The 20,325-nt window shown below is 45.2% G+C and overlaps 2 protein-coding genes across 4 annotated transcripts in view; one reads left to right on the top strand and one right to left on the bottom strand.

Annotated features, from left to right (window-relative positions):
• The window catches only part of arhgef25a (Rho guanine nucleotide exchange factor (GEF) 25a), a 43,590-nt gene extending 30,630 nt beyond the window's left edge, over positions 1–12,960 (top strand). For 2 of the 3 annotated variants that reach the window (XM_086141182.1, XM_086141183.1), the window contains 13 exons: positions 2,098–2,222; positions 6,342–6,408; positions 6,803–6,906; positions 7,170–7,239; positions 8,429–8,518; positions 8,589–8,681; positions 9,168–9,218; positions 9,307–9,384; positions 9,483–9,674; positions 9,963–10,143; positions 10,827–11,056; positions 11,226–11,351; positions 12,205–12,960. In XM_086141182.1, coding sequence (XP_085997308.1) covers positions 2,098–2,222; positions 6,342–6,408; positions 6,803–6,906; positions 7,170–7,239; positions 8,429–8,518; positions 8,589–8,681; positions 9,168–9,218; positions 9,307–9,384; positions 9,483–9,674; positions 9,963–10,143; positions 10,827–11,056; positions 11,226–11,351; positions 12,205–12,327 — 1,530 coding nt within the window. In that variant the 3' untranslated portion in view covers positions 12,328–12,960. The remainder of the gene's footprint in view (positions 1–2,097; positions 2,223–6,341; positions 6,409–6,802; positions 6,907–7,169; positions 7,240–8,428; positions 8,519–8,588; positions 8,682–9,167; positions 9,219–9,306; positions 9,385–9,482; positions 9,675–9,962; positions 10,144–10,826; positions 11,057–11,225; positions 11,352–12,204) is intronic. The other variant, XM_086141184.1, reaches the window with a different exon arrangement.
• Positions 12,961–14,992: 2,032 nt separating this feature from the next.
• Positions 14,993–17,526, bottom strand: sp5l (Sp5 transcription factor-like). Its single transcript, XM_086141185.1, has 2 exons — positions 17,197–17,526; positions 14,993–16,810 (listed from the first exon to the last, which is right to left on the bottom strand). Exons 1-2 carry the CDS (start codon positions 17,248–17,250, stop codon positions 15,758–15,760), a joined length of 1,107 nt encoding a protein of 368 aa, XP_085997311.1. The 5' UTR covers positions 17,251–17,526; the 3' UTR covers positions 14,993–15,757.
• Between the last annotated feature and the right edge of the window lie 2,799 nt (positions 17,527–20,325).

Genomic DNA, 20,325 nt, shown 5'->3' with positions numbered 1-20,325 from the left:
GGAGAGAGAGAGAGCAAGGCAGAGGTAGAGACGGATTCAATTATGTAGGTCAGACGTCCCCGCGCTGTGGTTTCCGTCTCTCCCGTCTGCCTTCCTTCTTTGGCCACGTGTCTGGGAATAGGTTTCTCCTTTTCACCCCTTTCCTTCGCGGTATTGTCCCTGATGGCGATCCAAACGCCGTCAAGTTGCACGGCTTTTCGATTAAAGAAAATAACTCATTTGAATGTGCAAATTAAAAAAAGAAAAAAAACAGCTTCACAAAGCAATAGCAGCAATGAGAAACGGTATCAAAAACTCTATGACTGCAGACAGTGAGGCTGGTCAAGTTGGTCAAGAGTGTGACACCCCATTAAGCCTTCCTCCTCCGAACACCTTATCTTGCACATCTAATGGCAAACAAGTTGCACTCGAATAGAAGTTCCTTGAAAAAAATTTGAATATCACAAAAAAAAAAAATATATATATGTATAATATATATATATATACACACACACACACACATACATAGAAAACGCACACACATATATATGTATATGTATAATTCTGCCAAAACTGTTATCATATTTTCGCTTGACTCACATGGTAATAAAAAAGTATTGTGTGAACATTATAGAACATTTCTAGATACTGCTTTAATGAAATTAAATGATAGGCTTCATCTGCAAAAAGCATTATTTTTTCCACAAATGTTTTTCATGAACTGGCTGGACTAAAAATCAAAACATGCAACTTAAGAGAGGGAGACGATCGTAATTCCTCCTGTGGGCTTTGCCACAGCACATCTGGTTGTGATCAGGGAGCCCGGGAGACCTGTCAGCCAGGCTGGAGCTCTCCGAACAGGGCAGAGGGGCCGGGAGAGCGAAGGTCTTCGTGGAGCCTCTCTGTCTCCTGCTTTCTCGTTCTCTTTGTCTCTGTCATACACACACACGCGCTCACACACACACAAACACACACACCTCAGAGTGACACAAAGCTTGCAATGTTAGGACGAAGTCAACAAGAAAGTCCCATCCTTTCCATTTTCCTTTCAATATATGTCAGTGTGTGTCTGTCTGTCTGTCTATCCCTTGGTCAGACACCTGCATCCTTAATTTGTATGTGTGTGTGCGTGCAGGTTTGTGTATGTGTTTAAGGTGGGGAGGTTCTGCTTGACCAGGACAATGGGTCACGGAGGTTTAGGTGACAACAGACAGCTGTTCCTTCAGGTTTACATAGCTGAGAGAAAGTCCATACGCCGTTACAAAGGCCTCCCAAAACCGTGGCTAAAAATAGAGCCGACAAAGTTGATACAAATTCGAAGATAGATGGTTGTGAGTCATGTCTTAAGCATACGGGGGGGATACATGTCATGATTGTGAGGCAGAGAGAAATAGGTTACGCAAACACGAGCTGTGCTTGCAGATGTTAAGTACGGAGTTAAAGACGATTTTAGTCACAGGCTTTGTTGCAACGTGCACAATGACTCTATATTTGCACCAGGACCCCCAGAGGAAATGATATCAATTCCAGGAAAAAGCATGAAAAAGAGGTCATGTATATGAAAACAACTGATTAGTTCACAGTAACCTTGGGTTTATCCTGCATGCATTTCTATTTGCAGCCAATGAGGCAGTCCTGTGAAAGGCTGGCCTAGATTATGCTGCCTCAGAAATATCGATGTGATGGATCAACACGCAGTGTGGCATTGTCAGTAGGTAAATAAGAAAATGGCATCTGTTGACTAATGTATGAATCACAAACGTAATGCCATTGCGGTTGGGGCCCTGGGGACGCCGCGTTCTCCATCCGTACGGAGGCAAAACTCGATCAGGAACCGTCACGTCGCAGCTGGTCGCATCCCCTAAATCTAGTGTTTTTATCTCGCCATCTATCTGCGGCTAATGTGCTCTGATCAGTAACTCTGACAATCTGAATCAAATTTTCTAATCACTCAATCTCTGTTCTCATCTCCTCGCTGCAGTCCCCCACCTCCGGTCACCTTGGTAACCTGCATTACTCGCACTTGCTCCAGCCCCCTTTACCTACTGAATTGCCCGCAAGAGCCGCGCTCGAGGCCTCGGGCTGCTGAATAAACATTTTGCCGGTGTATCTCCCCAGGACATGCAGTGCACCGGTGTTCTAGCGGATGACGGAGGTTCGGCCTTGATGGACGACACCTCCAGCCAATGGTCAGCAGCAGCCGACACGGAGGAGGAGCGTAAGAATGCCTTGGAGAAAAGCATGTATGTGTTACAGTATATCAGTATTACAACATATAATTCATAAATGCAACATATGCACGGAGACATTACTGTTGGTCGCAGTTGGTGATAAACTAACCAAGCGAAAAGGACAATCATTTTTCTTTTTCACCTTTTTGAGGCATCAGGTTAAAAAGCGTCAAATTTCTGTCTTGCGCTCCCGTCAATACTTTTTAAGGTCTTTCAACTAAGGTTTTGGCTCAGGGACCGCGGTTAAACAAACCCGTGTATGCTATATTCAATTAATATTCTACTATAATAAATACTAATACGATATGCTCTGCACTAAGCCAATAAAGATGGGGAAAAATTTTGTGTGCTCATCTCCATGTAATGAGACACTTGAGGTTGCAGTTAAGTTTCACAATTCTCTGGTTGGCCTGGGAACCACACATGATTACTGGAAAAAAAAAAAACTTTTAAAACTAACATAAGCTCGAATACGTTTTCATTCCTATCATTGCGGCTGCAGCTGTCATCAGATTTATGACCGTGATCATTAGTTAAATGGGTTCAACCGGACAGTCTGCGTGTGCGCTGAGGTGCTTGCACAAGTTATACATCCCCTTTGTATCATTTGTTCCAAAAATTGTTGTAAATAACACTTGACATAATTATTTATCAGTTTGTGTTGGCGGAGTATCTATTGCGTTAAAAAAAGTAAAAACTGGACGCTGCGCAATTTGGCTCAAAATCACAGTCGGCTAGACAAGCTGGTTGGGGAACTGTTTACATATATATATATATATATATATATATATATGAATGTGTATACACACACACAAACACACTTGTGCACAGATATATACTATTATAAGGGCTCAGTCTATTCCAAGGGGTGTGTGAGCAATGATTGTGTTATGATAACCCCGTGAAGGATCAGCCGCCACAAGCCCCGCTAAATCAAACATTATTGCAGGGTACAACACAAACACACATAAACACTTGAATTTACCTCCGGGCTCTTTGGCATCAACATATTTAAATAGTTTTCTGGATAATTCTTCATATTAAGGAAAGAGGGCCTCATTTGTCGAGGGTGTTTTGGCGCGGCGTTGTGGAAGGAGATGCAACGGCACACATTTCAAAGATTTATAGGTGGATCAGAATTAGCTGCTTACTTTTAAGGTCCTTGTCATGAATAACTAAGGAAAGTAGATACAGTGATTGGTTTTTTTTTGATGTTACGGGTAACAGATGAAATCTCAACTAACTGTGCACATTATTGGACTTTGATACAGAGAAATTAAACTTTTGGATACAGATCGGTGAAATTTTACTCACATCTTCCGGAAAGATTTACCTAAATGTGGCGTGAAATGAAATGTACGTAACACATACTGTGCAAATGTCATAACTATTTTTTTTGCCATTGATTTAACCATTTTCAAATATCACTGCAAAATATGCGGATAGTGTCATCACAAGGGCAGTTCATTTCTGCAGCAGGTTTGAAAAACATCCCTCCATCCATCACCAGTCAATTGCAGGCCCACATATACAGACAGACAGCCATTCACTCACAATTTTCCCAACTTTTTTAACCTGTTGAATGTTTTTGGACTTGGGAGGAAACCGGAGACCTGGAGAAAATCCTCGCAGACTCAGGGAGAAAATGCAAACCCACACAGAAAGGTTCCCTCGTTGGACTCGAACCAGGGTCCTTCGCCCTGTGAGGCCGACCCCTGCACCCCCCTGCTGCCCGGTTTTAACAGTATAGTCATTAAAATACACCTTAAAGTCTTAATTTATAATATGTGGTGTGTCCCATATCATAAATTAAATTGAAATAGACAGTTCTGTTCAGAAAGCCTGAATTTAAAAGTGCTAAGAACTGGAGCTGGCCAGATATTTCTCAAGTTTTATTCAGATATGAGGCTAATAGCACATCTCTCCATATTTGTCTTGGAATTGGGGAATATAGCATATCTATCAAATGATCTTAGAACTTTCATTATGAATAAGCAGATAATAAATACATTTTAGACCGAGACTTTGGTTCCTCTGACCTGTAGATTTGTGATCTAAAGATATCACTATTTAAGGTGATGCGGGAATAAAATATGTAGTTATATTTTTATTTTCAGCTCGTATATTTGATGGTGTGCTGAAAAGAAGGGAACTGTTTTGAAGACTTAATATGGTATAAAATGACAAAACAGCTAGTAATAAAAACATAGAAAATGTTCCAAGAGTTAAATCATAAGTGACAGCGTCTTAAAATCGGTTCATTTAACACTGTGACATTTAAGAACCAGGCTGAACTTTCTCGGTCTTTGTTATGGGAGGCATTCTGAAACAGCTGCAGCTGTCTGAGAAACCTCTCTGTAGAAAAGTAGAAAAGCTTCAAAGAGATTAAGGTATGAATTTTTTTTTTTTTTTCTTTTTTAAATCCCGCTGAATTTAAGCCTCTTTAACTCCAGCGGAGCTAATTTAGCCCTGAGTCCGACAACGGCAAAAAAATTTTGTCTGGATCTGTACATTTCATAGTAGCAAAGTCAGCATTAAACATTCTGTTATAATTAGTTTTTTAGTTGATTCAGGATAACTAGACAATTCGAGAAGAAAATATTGGCACACTCCAACGCTCATTGTGTCAACGTGCATTTTTCGAGGCTCGTTTCCTGTTAATTCGCTCATGCAGATCTCCACGACAATCACATAAGAACTTTAATTGTCCATTTGAAGAAGTGTTATTGTTTTCCGACACAGTAGCAAAATGGGACATTGCAGATGCTGGACAGTAGAGGCTCTAGAAAGCCGCCTTGGGTTATTCCATATGTCACGTTTGTCCTCACAAAAGCGCCGATGTCATGTAATACAAGATGTTTTTGAAGAATCCTTTGGGCTGAATAGCAAGTCAGCGGCAGGACACGGTCAGATTTTGCAGGTTTTTAAAGTTGGTAAAAAGTTGGTAAAAAGAAGACGAACACAAAACACTGGAGCCCAGGGGTGGGCAATTATTTTGGCTGGCGGGCCACATATCTTATTTAATTTTTATGCGCGGGCTGACTAGGTATCAAGTAAATTGAACAAAATTTAAATTGCCGTTTAAATGTTTTGGCATTTTATTTCAACTTTAAAATCATTCATGATCATACAAATGTACAGACATTATTTCGTATGTAATGGTCCGTACAAAATTACACAAAAGGAAAAAAATAAGGAGTTTCTAAATTCAATATTGATTGAAAATACTTCTTAAAATATTCAAGAAAATAGTTTGGCGCGCTGGATAAATAAGAGAAATGGGCCGGATGTGGCCCGCGGGCTGTAAAATGCCCATGTCTGCTGTGGCCTACGCTTACAAGGTAACATCATGAATGTTCCAAATGCAATGTAACAAAAAATGAATATTGAAAGAAATTGACGAATTTAAATGTTGGGAACCATTTATCTCTGGAAAGTGAATCGTATATCTGTGAAATTATTCGATTATGATGGATATGTTGATTAATCATCATCATGATCCTGCAGTCATGGTCGCAGGGGCGGAGCCTATCCCGGCTGTCATTGGCAGAACTACACCTGTCAATCACAGGGCCGCAAATGGACACACACGGCCACTCGCTCTCTCATTCACATGTCGGGGCAATTCGGGGTCTCCAATGAACCTAATGTGTGTTTTTGGATTCCGGTGAACATGCAAAACTCCACACAGAAATCCCCCTCCCCCCTGTCGGAATTGACACTACACAACATATTCACTGCAGAAAGCCACCTTCATGACTACTCTGGGAAATCTGTGATTCGTTGTTAAAGGGACCATGAAAATGTAACTTTAGCTTTTTTTCCCTTGTTTTGTTGTTGTTTCTTACAAATTAAGACTTACATTTTTGCATGTTTGCAATGTCGTTGACCTAAAGTCAGGGTGGATTCCACCGGCGGTGTTCCAGGTTAGGACTAATAAAATGTACCACTGGGCTGATCTTTCCGCAAATCACATTGAGCTTTCCAAGAAACATCCAAAATTCAATTTATGCTATCACTCCATTTCAAATAAAACTTCGGGACGCTGGAAATGTGTAGCAGGCTTTGCGACATGGAAAATATATTTGTTTGCAGACAACCTCTCATCCGTCCTTATTTTTATCTCAACAGGTACGTATTGAAGGAGCTTATCGAGACGGAGAAGCACTATGTGGCAGACCTCGGGCTCATAGTGGAGGTAAACCTCGCAGCCTGACGGCTATGAACGCGCAGTCGGCTCTGACACAGAGGTGGAAAGTTAGTCATACACCCGGTCCGTCTGAAAGAGCTCTAAATCCTTATCATCACAGCTCCTGCACTTTCCTCCAATCCGGAGTCTTTGGTCTGAAGCAGATTTGGTGAATTATGAGCTTGAGAAGCATTATGTTACAAGATGATCCCTCTCCCCCGGTGCCTTAAATAGCTGGAGATATTTTGGTTCGGAGCAAACAGTCTTCATTTGAAAGATAATAAAAGCTTGATATCAGCTGTTGCGTGGCGGCTGCAGCACATTCGCTGCTGTTAGAGACAGGCGGAGGGTTTTATTTCTTATTCTTTTAGCGATGAACTGAATTGTGTAATTCTCTTTACAGGGCTACATGGCTACAATGAACTCTAAAGGTGTACTGGAGGACATGAAGGGAAAAGACAAGATTGTTTTCGGGAACATTCACCAAATATTTGACTGGCATAAAGAGTAAGCCTTTAAATCTGTGGGCCATTTTCTTTCATTTTTTTTTTTTTTAAACAACATGTTCACTCCGGTTGCATTCAAAGTAAAAGAAAAACAATGAAGTGGATGTGGCTGACTGTGGGACAAAGGAGTGGCATGTAAAGATAAAAATAAGACCTTCTGTTTTTTGAAATTTCTCTTTGTGTGTGTCTGTGTGTGTGTGTGTGTGTATATGTGTGTCACTGTGCACACGTGTGTGTGTATGTGTGTATCTGTTTTCTCCATAGCTACTTCCTGGGAGAGCTGGAGAAGTGTTTGGCAGAGCCAGAACGACTGGCTAAGCTCTTCATTAAACATGTGAGTGTGACTACTGTGTGGGCACACACACACACACACACACACACACACACACACACACACACACACACACACACACACACACGCGCACACACACATGCTAGCATGCATATCACTGGAAGTGTCTGGGTCTACTTCCTTGTGCTGTTTGGAGTGGGTGTAAATACAGCTATGAAAACACTGCGAGAGCCTGTTTATCCCACACTGTAACTCTTTCTGTCTCTCCCCAACTGTCAGAGTCTTTCCTCCCGTATTATTGATACGTCTCAGTCTCAGCTTGTGTCGCTTACACCCGTCCACACACACACAGGAACAACACACTGGCCATTTTCCAGTCTGGGGGCTAGACTGGTCAGGAAGCATCAGGGAAAAAAAAACAGCCAGAAAAAGACAACACGAATAACACAAGGAATAACAAACCCCGAGCGCAGGCTCTTTGATATGCCTTTTTTTTCTTTTCTTTGTAAGAGATTCAATTAAGTATATTTTTTTCTTTGAATCTGAAGGCTGCTATAGTCACAGGGTTTACACAGGGAGCAAATTCATTTATGTTTATTGGTTAAGCAGTGGCACATGCGGACAGAGGAGACAGAGTAATATCGGCCAAACTCCGCTTTGTCCGACAACAACTAAGTTAAATGTCCGTCTCTTTTTTCAATCGTCACTTCCTTGCTTTTTTTTTTTTTTCAACAGTTAAATAAAAACGGGGCTCGAGATATAATCAACGTTAAAGGCCCCGCGGTGGAATAAAGAAACTTGTAACTAAATCCGAGCGCGGTGTCGAACTAATGAAAAGCAGAGAATCCAATCCGCTTTTAACAAGAGACGTGTCGCCATTATTCGACGTGCGCACGCACACGCACGAGCAACATACGCTCGTGTGTACGTAAGCTGCGGACACACTGGCACGAGGAGCTCGCTCCTCCGTTTTGTCACACCCTTCGGTTTTCAGCATTGTGACACGATGGCTATATTCAGCGGCTCAGCGGTTTCTAGGTTACAAAGCCATGCAGCTTGTTGCTAGGTACAGTCTCAGAGCGGCCAGCTCTAAAAGGCTCTGGTTACACAGAGGGTAACCGGGGTAAATTATACATAACCTTATGTCTGTTCGCAAACAACGTCATTAAGTCGTACGCGAGCCGTAATGACCGTCTGAAATTAAGGGTTGTGTGTCTTTCTTATTACGCAGGAAAGGCGTCTCCACATGTACGTCGTCTACTGTCAGAACAAACCCAAGTCGGAGCACATCGTCTCAGAATACATCGAAACATATTTCGAGGTGGGAAGTTTGTCGCGCCGTCAAACGTCTTCCCCGCATGCGCGTTGACCGTTGCGATGTTTGGCTCCAGGACTTGCGGCAGCACCTGGGCCACCGGCTGCAGCTCAATGACCTGCTCATCAAACCCGTCCAGAGGATCATGAAGTACCAGCTGCTGCTCAAGGTGAATAACCGGGCGCGGTGCCATTCGGCCGAGCGCAAACTAACACCCAGACGAACCCATAAAAACACACGCGCGCGCATGTCCGAGCTCAGCTGTGCGAAAGCGCGCGGTCAGCGGTCAGCGGTCAGTCCCGAGGCGGTAAAGGTACAAGCGTGAGTGCATGTGGTCCCCCTTTACCATGCGGCCGTGTCGTATTGCATACGCCGATACTGTTTCCGTCAGAGAAGAAGCGACGACATCACGGAACTCCATGTTTATCCACCTCGTTTGGGATAAAAACAAAACGAAACACACCTCGATTTAGTCTTTGAAGACGGTCATTAAACGGCATCCTTTCGTGTAAAACTTTGAATATTAAAGCGCGCCCTTTGGCATTTAAATGAAAGGTGGGTTTAGCACCTATAAATACTCTTCCAGATGTCCTCGGCAGACTCTGAGTAGTAAACCTGGAATGCTCTGGTTTCCATGCTGTGTTTATTTGAACAGGACTTCCTGAAGTACTACACCAAAGCTGGGATGGACACGGAGGACTTGGAGGTAGGTGATGGGCTGCATCAAGGTTTAAGGAGGATTGTTTGGCTATTCTTTTTAAACCTTGTTTGTTTTTTATTTTCCTATTGAACAGAAAGCCGTAGAGGTGATGTGTTTTGTGCCAAAACGCTGCAACGACATGATGAATGTGGGCCGGCTGCAGGGCTTCGATGTGAGTCTGGCGAAAAATTAGACCTCCCCGTGCCAAATATTCAGCCCGGTGAGACAAACACGCTGTGACCGCTTCCTCCGTCGTGTTTTGGGTACCAGGGGAAGATCACGGCGCAGGGAAAACTACTTCAGCAGGACACCTTCACCGTCACCGAGCACGACGGCAGCCTTCTATCTCGCGCGAAGGACAGGAGGGTCTTCCTGTTCGAGCAAATGGTCATCTTCAGCGAGCCGATCGACAGGAAGAAAGGCTTCTCGATCCCCGGGTACATCTTCAAGAACAGCATCAAGGTGAGCACCCGCTAAAACCAGTAAAAACAAGCCAGATCAACCGCGGGGCGTGTTTAACCCGAATAGAATATCCAGGAATGACAAGGGAAACTTAGTCCAGACTTTTCACTTGCATAACAGATTCATGCCACACAAACTCTTGCCTAAATCAGCACGCGTTACATAACACACAGATTGTTTTTTTTTTTTGTTTTGTTTTTTAAGGTTTGCATGCGCTGATGAAGTTTAACAAGGGACTGGGCATGGATAGACTCCTCACAGATGCTAGTCAGATGTAATATTTTCCAGGTGAGCTGCCTGGGGGTGGAGCCCGGCGTTGATGGAGATGATGCACGCTTCGTGCTGACATCACGCAACCCCGATGGCAGCGTGGTGCGCTTCCAGTTGCTGGCCGCCACTCCCGAAATCTGCCGGGCCTGGGTCAACGACGTGGTTCAGATCTTGGAAACTCAGCGCAACTTCCTTAACGGTAAGTCGCGGTCGTGACGAATCATCCGCAGCTCAGCTCGGCGGATCCTCTCTCCATTCGGAGGAGGCGTTGAGATCATTATTATTATTATCCTTACAAAATATCATGCTTCAAGTCTGTTGTATTATACAATCAATTCCAAAAACACAAACGAGGAACACAACTCTTGACCATAAAATTCACAATGAGGGGAAACTAAATCGGGATCGCAGCTTCGCCAGCTTTCCAGCAGATGTTTTGGCCGGTTCGCCGCTTTTGCTGATTTGTTATTATATCAAAAGAAATAAGTTAAAATGGTCCTCTTAACGACGTGTCTAGTGACTATTTTGTATTCTAGTGTCCCATCGGGGTTCGGGCGAGGAGTTTACTACAAATAACATTAACATCCCACAAGTGTTTATGAAATATCCCAATCCCTTTGCAGCGGTTTGGTATATCTTGGCGTGCTTCTTTGACATCGACCAAATTCTCCAGCGTTCCCCTTTTGTTTAATTTTCGATTTTTTTTTTTAAACCGCTATTTTTTTTTTTCGTCCTTCCTAAAAATCTATCCTTTAGAGAGAGAGTAAACAAACAAAAAGAATGCTCAATCCTCAACGTCTGGAGGACACAGACATGGTTTTTCTTGAGGATACCACGAAAAGCACTCAAAAGCGTCCGTGTTTGTCGTTTTTGGTCTTTCAGCCTTACAGTCACCTATCGAGTACCAGCGGCGAGAGAGCAAGTCCAATAGCCTGGGCCGCTGCATGAGACCCCCTTTGTCCGCGGCCGGCGGCCTACGACCTCACTCTTCCGCTTCTATCGACCGTCACAAGCTGCCCTCCCTTCACTCCCACAACACCTCCCTGCCAGCCCTCTACCTGCCCAGCCACGGCCACAACCAAGGACCCAGTGAGGCGTTCTCACTGCGAGATGTAGGTTTCCTCAACCGTCTCCTCTTACTTACAGCCCTTTTAACTCCTATTTCTATTCACGACGCACGAGACGACTCCTCGAGAACGGACGCGCAAAGAGTTATAATGACAGGACGCGCAAATAACGATGAGACGGTAAGAAGTGACCCACCTGTGTTTGCATTCGCAGCCCACGCTGGCCCCGCCGTGCCCTGCTGACTCGCACACTGTTTCCCCCTCGCACGTCGAGCTGGCTTTCGCCGATCAGCCAAACGGTCCGGCTGTGTCAAACGGGCTGCACTTACCCACCACGCAGGTAGTGTGTGCGCTCCTGTGCGAACGCGGCCTCTAAGCTGTCTTCACGGCGGGCCTCGGTGTTATACTTACGTTGTGATTGTTTTGCACGTAACCCAATCGAGCTCCCTTACAAGTTCTAATTCGACACCCGTAATGGGAAGATTAATCACAATGCAAGCCACGGGAAGCTGCGCGCTCGGGAAATAATGGGGCCGTTGTACAACTCATAACAGTAATTCAAACGTGCTCGTTACCTTTAACTCATCTGAAGAAAGACTTGAGTAAATAGCAATCATTTTTTTTTCCCGCTCACCCACACATACGCACACGTGCACTCGGATTCATGGGAAGAGTTATTTCTCCCCCTATTGGACGAAAAAAGAATGCATTTGGAACACGATGAAATTTACATCTGCCGCTTAAGATAGTATCATCGCCGCGTTTTCACACAAATTGTGACACGGCTACGGGTACATTAAATTTGGAGCAAAAAAAAAAAAAAAAAAAAAAAAAAAACATTGTTGGGCTTTACATTACCATTAGCCACGTCCCCCTTCTGTCATCGCCGGGCTAATGCCCCCCGAGGGGAGCACGTCGACAGGGCCGCCGTATTGTTGTTCTTCTGTCCTTTCTCTGTTTACTCAAGCTGGATTGGCTTAGTATAAAACAAACAGGAAGCTGATTGAGCCAGACAAGGAAGCGAGTGAGAGATGCCTATCTGAAGCAGATCATTGTCTCCCTCGGAGGAGTGGGTGGAATTTTTTTTTTTTTTTTTTACGGCTAAATGGAATGCTTTCCCGCTGGATGGAAAAAATCACTCACTGATTGCAACTTAAATGATGTTATTGAAATAGTTGATGTCTGCCCGGCAGAGAGCGGGGGACGGCTGCCGTAGAAGTTCAGCCGTCGACGCCGGGGTTCAGGCGGCAACGTCGGGACCCTCGGTGGGACGACGCCCGAGCAACCTGACTCAGCTCGCCGAGGATGACCTATGAACTCTGAGAGCCGACGTCTCCCGGGGCGGAGGAAGGACGCCGATAGCGACGGCTAATGGAGGGGGGGGGTCGAAGACGCGTCTGCTGCCGGTCCACGACCTGACGAACTTCTCCGGAAGTAACCCGAAGGGACGTATGAAGTTATGATTGGTTGCATTTCCGAAATGACTCCTGCTTATAGAGAGCCGTTAAACAGGGACGTGACTGACTGGAGTTCGAGACTCTGAAGCCACTTTGTGTTTATTTTTTTTTTCTTTTTACCTGTTTGAGAGTTTGTATACTATGCTCTTATTTCTGTCAAAGGGCAAGGGGAATTTGTTAAAAGAGAAATATCCATTCCTAATTGGGGCCGTCACTGGAGTTAACGTGCGTGCTTGTGTTTGTTTTGGCAGAAGAATGCGCGTGTGTGTGTGTGTGTGTGTGTGTGTATGAATGGAGGGCTAAGCGAGGTGTCGGCTCTTAATGTACTCTGGTAAATTTTCCTTTTTTTTTTCCGATGCTCGGTTGTGAAGACAAAAACATCTACATCAGTGCATTTTGTCATTCCCCTGCTGACAACTGCAGTTAGTTGTTAATGTTGATAAAAGTGCAAACACTTGGTCTGTGCATGCTGCAAGAAGCTTGGAATTTCAACCGAAAGTGAAGAAATCTTTCCGCTATGGGGCAAACATGTACGCAACCAGACAGAAAAAGTATGAGGGGGCCTCCTGGTGGTTTGTATGGGTATGAGATCACTTCTTTTCTCTCTCTCTCGCTGGGCGACTCCCAATGATTTGCAAAAATCGGTGCTGACATAACGCACCGCATGAAATTCTTGCGCCCTGCTTCTTCGCAAGGATCCTTGACCCCAGGATGAAACAGGTTGCTTGTCCGTAAACAGGGTTAGCTGGTTTAATCTGAAGGGGTTCTTTGTTTTGTTTTTGTTTTTTTATTTGGATGAATCCACTGTTTTCATGTCAAAACTGTGCACCAACCATGTAATCTCTGTGGGGCCTCATGGACTTTAAATACTGTACAGTGAATCCTGTAACGCCTCGCACAAAAAAAAAAAAAAAAAAAACATCAGCGTGCAAGTTGGAGAATGACCCGGGCACAACAAGAGATGTTCCGGCTCGAGTCGATCAAACTGAAGGATGACGTTCTGCTGGATAAACAGATCAATCTGGATGCCCCTTCTCCGCACCAAGTGCCAAGAGCAGCAGCTTGTTTCATTCTTTTAATGGTTTGCTTTTTACAAAAAAAAAACAAAAAACATAACAGAAAAGAACAATCAGTTTACCACTAGTCTTACGGGAAAAAAAAAAAAAACATGCAGGGATAGGTTTGTTTCCATGTTAATTGCAAAGCCTTGATGACACACGATGATTGAGTTGGTAATTTTTTTTTATTTTCTTTTTTGCTAAAATCAGGTCAGTTCTTCTTTTTGGCCAGTAGAGGTCCACACAGGGCTTTCCTTTTTGGGGTTTTGTTGGACCATACAGCTGCACCAAAGATCAATAGGCTTCACATTTCAGGCTTCACGCTGAAACAAAAGCTGTGGAAAATGACACAAACTAGACAAGTTGTTAGAGGTCAGGTGAATGGAACCATCTCATAAAATCAATGCGCAGTTAATGTGACCCGGCGTGTTTTCATAGTTGCTGACGAGGCCGCTTTGTATGTAACACAAAGAAATACCACTATAGAGAAACAAATGAGCTCGTATTAAATCAGGACGGTTAATGCCATGTTCGACTGAGTAGAAACTGTTGTATCGTATCAAATAAAGCGTGTCTTTTTTTTTTTTTTTTTTTGCATTCGCAGGGTTTTTCGTTTTTCACCGTCACTGCTACCTGTCAATTTCAACATTACCGTCAGCGCTTTATAGACATTTTGGTATGCCTTTTCTTACGACGCCCGTATCTTAATTAAAGCAAAATATTAGAGAGGCATTTTCCGGGGGACTTCTAAAAATCCCCGCAGGAAACGCTTTCCCGCTCGCTCCGACGTCCCCCTTGGAGAAAGTTCAAACAGACTTAATGACAAAGAGAAGAAACCCCTGGATGAGCAGACATCTGGTTGGCTGGCCTCTGAATAAAGACCCTTTCTGGGCTGTAAAGCGGGACCTATCGTAACACCACGGTGATATATGGAGGAGGGGGACCGGGGGACCGGGGACCGGGGGGGGGGGCCGGTATTAACTTTCACAAGGGTGCAAAATCAAAGGGAGTTTCTGTCACCAGCGAGGGGGGTCTCGGCAACAGGGGTCCCATTCACAGGGAATTCCTCTCCTGCGCTCCCCGTCGCATCTGTTGACTCAATCTCATCCATTGAGAGAAAGAAAACACCCATTAAAAGCCACATGACTGTGAACTTGATTGCAGAAGGCGAGACAAACACACCCGTCAATGGGATGGGTATTTACTCCGAGGTGCGAAGGTCTTTGAACGGGCCCGCCGCGTCGGGTCTTCTTTAAGTGCCTCTTCCTTAGCGCCCACGGCACAATGAGCGGCATTTGTATACTGATTAAACCCGGGTTATTATTTAAATAAAATGTCAGCTCTTTAAGAGCTCCGATGGCCTTTATGCACACGCGCTTGGAGGAATGGGACTTACATTAGGCGTCAGAGCGGGTGTTTACGTTAGAGAGACTTGTAATGGTGCGAAAACAGCATTAGGGAAACGGTTTCAACAAGGACGATGTTTATTCAAATTTACATGCGGCCATAACCCCGATAGAATTGTTCATAGCTTTACATAATTTACAAAAAAAAAAAAAAAAAAAAAAAAAAAGGAGGACATTTTTTGACTGTCTCAGATGAGATCGTTCCGAAGGTCAAGGAAACGGAGAAACCGGGACGTGTTTCGGAGTAAAGTCGAATTATTAACCGCAACCCTTTCAGTTGTGACGCCGTGTTTCCAGGGAATGTTTATACAGCAACCTTTTGCTGCACTAAGGCAAAGATTTATACCGGACATCGTAACGTATAACACGTCAAGACCGAATTTAGCTCGCGCCTGCCACATTCCTCACATAAATATTTACATCAGGTATCGCTGACACTTTTTTTTTTTCTCTCCTCCTTTCGATTTTAAAACAGACGTTTTCTTTGTTAAAGGCATACAATCAGTTTTGTTCCCTGGTGCTTTTTTTTTTTTTTTTTTTTTAGTTTAGAGACACCGAACGCAGCACATTTCTCACGACGTCGCCCAAGTAAGATTGGGGTGGCGTCGTTCCCCCGTATTAAAGAGCACACAAAGTCTCTAGACACATTTTATCACACTACTCGAGGTCGAGCGTAGGGCTCGGACGACACAAAAAAGTAAGGGGAGCGTGTTGCTTACCCTCTAGTGCAAACCTATGGCGCAAAGTAAAAGTCACACATTCTGCAAGTTCCGTATATTATTACTATTATCGCTTTTTCGAAGGACGCACCGGAGGGGCGGGAGATCACTCTCTCTTGATGTTGGCGAGCAGAGGCTCCGTGCTCTGTGACGACTGCCCGGACCGGCTCTTCCTGGTCTGGTGGGTCTTGACGTGCTTGGAGAGGTGGTCGCTCCTCATGAACCTCTTGCCGCACTGCTGGCACCCGAAACGTTTCTCCCCGGTGTGCGTGCGGAGGTGCCGCTGGAGCTCGTCCGAACGGGTGAAGCTTTTCCCGCAGAAGAGCCAGTTACAGATGAAGGGCCGCTCGCCGGCGTGCCAGCGCAGGTGGGCCTTGAGGTGAGAGGTCTTCTTGTACACTTTGCCGCACTCCGGAATGTGGCAGATGTGCAGTCTCTTCTTACCGAACTCCAACCCGCCGCCGTTAGTTTGGCAGTTGGGGCACTTGCAGCGTCTGCAGCGGCGCGTGGAGCTAAGCAGGCCCTTGGAGGTCCCCTGGAGAAGCGCGGCGATCTGAGGCTGGTGACCCAACACCAGCTGTCTGCCCAGGGAGAAGGGGTGGTTGGAGGGGGTCGTGTTGGTTTGCGGCAGACTCCACCATTGCTGCCCTTCCTCCACGTGGCCCCCGGGCAGATGATGCCTGGCGGAGGAGTTCTGGAGGAAACTGGAGAAGTTTTGCCCCACGCCGTTGTGCTGGGGGTAGTAGGCGCCGTTGGTCTGCGGCTGTGAGGACAGCACTTTGACCGGGGAGAGTTCGAAAGAGTACGACGAAGGCGGCTCGGCCGGAGGGGTGAGAGGCAGCTCATGGTGATGGTGATGGTGATGATGGTGATGAGGGTGGTGGTGGTGATGGTGGCTCAGGCCAGACTGCATGTGTCCAGGGAACTGCACCTTGGGAACGGTGAAGGTCATTTGGTGCGTGCTGAGGGCCGTGCCGGGCGTCATGTCGTTGCTCCAGAGCTGAAACATCCCGGACGTGGAGCTGACCGTGCCCTCGTACGGGAACTGGGAGCCCTCCGAGCCCATGGCGCCGCCGACCTGCCAGGCTTGGCTACAGGTGGTGGCCAGGAAGGAGAGGGCGTTGGGCGCTCCCTCCGGAGAAGAGCTGGGGGTGCGATCCTGTGTGGTTGCAAGCAAACAAACAAGATCACAATCTTTTTTTTTTTTTTTTTTTTTTTTTTTTCCCGAATAGTCTAATCCAGTTGTATATTTGAAAAAAATGTCCAAGGAGGTTCTCAGTCATCCAGGTCACGGGTAATTCTTGTCAAAATCTTCTTCTCGTGGCAAGTGGACTTGATTTTCTTCCTCGAGGAAAGTTCACTTGGCACGAGAAGAAGATTTTAGAAGAATTACTAGAAAAAAAAATCCACGAATTTTCCAAAACTCATCACCGATGAGTATTCTAAACTGACTTAGGTCAGACACGTGGAACAAATCCACGAGTCCGAAATGGCGCATTTGCGTAAAATCGGGAGAAAAAAAAACAAAAACTCCGCGTCACAAACCTGCAGGAAGGTGTGCAAAAAGTTGTCAGTCCTTTGTATCGTCAGCGCAGCCATCTGTCCCGAGGAACTCCTAAACGGTAAACCACGACGCACCGTAAAAAAAGCAAAAAAAAAAAAAAAAGTGTCTAAATCCTCCTCCGGATGGAGAGGATGGAGATGCTGTCGGTCGGATCCGGCACTTGGCGAGCGCAGGCTGGGAAATCCCGCGTCATTCAAACGCACCCGCAAGCAGGGCTCCGCAGGTTCAAACGCGGGGTGAGATCAGATACAAGTCCAGGGAGAGGTTTCGGAGGAAGGTGGAGGAAAAAAAAAAATCCCTGCGATCATCTCAAACGCGGCTGAGGCGCGTCTTCTCTTTATAGAGAGAAAAGATCCGCTCAACGGGGTCTCCAGTATGATGCAGGAGAGTCAGTCAATAGAAGAGGAGGGAGGGGAGGTGAGGAGGAGGAGGAGGAAGAGGAGGGGGGTTATTAGGTGAAGGGGTGGGCTACTCATAATTTCACTCAATTTCAACCAAATGCTGACCAAAGGAGCAAACTCCTCCTCCATTTGTAATGGAAAGTACTTTATTTTAGACCCCCCCCCCCCCCCCCCCCACACACACACACACTTCCCCCACCCCCAAAAATATATCCACCTTCCTGGGATATCTTCTTCATTGTATTCCTTTGCTTGGAAATAAACAGTAAAATACTTTTTTTTTTTTTTTTTGTCTGACTACTTTCAAAACAAACAAAGGAAAAAAAAAAAGTGAATAATTTGTGTTTCAGCAACTTTCAATATCCAAGGACCGCTGTTTGCGCTGAGTGAAAAAATGCTTAGTCTGGTTAAAAAAGATCTTAAGATTTACAGAGCGAGTTCAGTCAAAATATTTTACACTCGGGGACTATTTGCATAACCCTATCCATGGTGGGAATTCAATAAAACAGTAGAATTGTATTCTTATTTTAGAAAAAGGAGATAAATAAACCAGCGAGGCAGCTGTATATGAAACCTACACTCGTGTTGTTATCTATAAATCAACGTCACTGAATCGCATCTCATTTTGCTCGTCCTGATCACATTTAATGGAGAGTGATAAACACCAAGGAGGTATCTAGAGAATACACTGTCGCAGAACACACACACACTTCTTGCTATTTTTAAATATTCACCAAGTAATTAACATCAAGTGGAAAATAATCACTTTTAATTTCGGTCGGAACAGCCCCCCCTCCCACCCCGATGACGGTTTTGACGCTTTTGTTAGAATCTCCCGCGAAGCTCACACACCCCGAAGAGACCGGCGGCACAACCAACCCCCCCCTCCCTTTAAGGTAATTGATAAAACTCAATCAAAGGCCCCGAGTTCTCACCAGTAGGTGACATGTCAAATAGGCCGCCCTGTGTGACATTCTCACATTTCAGAGTTCAAGTAGAGGCCGCTTCAGATCTGCTCCACTAAATGCAGATTGAGGCTTAATCTCATTCTGTAAGTCTGTTCACCATTACAATGTTAAGAGTTTAAATCCAGGCTGGGAACCCGTTTCTCATGTAAATTCCCAGCTTCTTCACTTATCTAGCGCTCCCTGTTCTGCAGACTGTAATCCTTAAATAAACATACCCGAGGAGAAGCCCCCTAAAGTTCGAATTAATGGCGGAAACAAAAGACGCAATTTTTTACACGATCATTAATTTAGAGAGCGCTGTAAAAAGTTCCTCGCGTTCAGTTCGGGGCGGTGCGTTTTCCGCGAATGAACGGCGCTCGGAAAACAAATGAGACACGACGGAAGCGAACCATTTGGTCGTGTTATTTTTTTAAAAAGGTGTTGAAAACAGAGCCGTCCTCGACTCAAGCCTAAATAACTTCCGGGTACACTCGGTCAGCGGTCGGGCGAAGGGCAAGACTCGAAGGTCTTGTTCACGGTTTCCGTAATCGGTTTGTCCCGCAAGAAAACAAAGCGGCTCCTTTCTCAAAATTCACCGTGGAAAAAAAAAAAAAAAAAAAAAAAAAAATCCAAATTAAATGAGCGTTTAAGATGAGAGAAAAAAAAAATTGTACACAGTGAGAGGGGGAAAATCAAAATAGAAGTGGATCCGGGGAAGCAGAGATCCACGACTGTATCAGTGGTTTATTACAGAGCAGAAGTTGTTAATTACCCTGATTCTTATTTCCTGTCCCCACTCCCCCACCCCAGCAGTTTCCCCCCCCACTCAGGCCCCCCCACGCCACCCCACCCCCACTGTACTGCCTCCCAGATGAGCCAGCTTTGAAGTGCAAAGTACTCTCTCCTCACTTTGAACTGCGAAAACAATGCTCATGTGGTGGTGCTTACCTTCCCCATGTTACCTCATTTAAATAGACCTGGATACGGCTTCCACCGTTTTCAAGGGAAAACTCATTTTCCAGAGAAAGAGGTCCCTGTGTTCATTAAACAGCTGGCGAGATGGGCTCGTAATCAGGCCCGCGCCGTCATACATTTCGGGCCCCCGCGCTCCGACCGGGCTGGCGATTTCCAACTTGGAAAAAAAAAACAAAAAAACAGAGATATTCCCGCCACGCTCGCATTTCACACACACAAGGAACTTAACGTGATAGTTTGATGCTCTGAAATCCCTTCTTATCCCGCTCGCGCTATCCGAAAGTGCCCCGTTTTGATTCCAGATATCATTTTTCCTCTTAAACTCAATGGGACAATGTGAAATATACAAGAGACTCTTCAAGCTGTTTTTTTTTTTTTTTTTTTTTTTAAATCATGCCCGAGGGGTAGTTTAAAGGCCTCATCGCTAAATTGTCCCAGCTGTCTTGGCCATCTGCACGCGAAAGGGGGCCGCCATAGAGGAGGGCAGCCTTTGTACTGGTGGCCATGTCAAAAAGCCGATTTTACAGCACCGGGCCCACTCAATGGCCCCTCATGTGACAAATGTGGCCTAATGGATGAGACAGACAGCATGTAAAAGCCTGCTGCTGAGTGTTCTACTTCACCCTTAACTATTCAGTGGCGCAAGACGGGTTCGAGCCGGGCCGTAATTGCCGTAACACTCCGTTCCGGCGGGGCAAGGAGCGACGTCAACAGCTGGACTTTACAGTGCAACGATTTCATAGCTCATTCAGGAGTCTGTTTCCTGTTTCCCCCTCCAGTTAAAATC

Source organism: Fistularia commersonii, chromosome 34 (genome assembly GCF_037954325.1).
Source record: "Fistularia commersonii isolate RoL2024-O1a breed Wild chromosome 34, RoL_Fcom_v1.0, whole genome shotgun sequence".
NCBI classification, from domain to species: Eukaryota; Metazoa; Chordata; class Actinopteri; order Syngnathiformes; family Fistulariidae; genus Fistularia; species Fistularia commersonii.
This window is presented reverse-complemented; position numbering and strand designations above follow the sequence as displayed.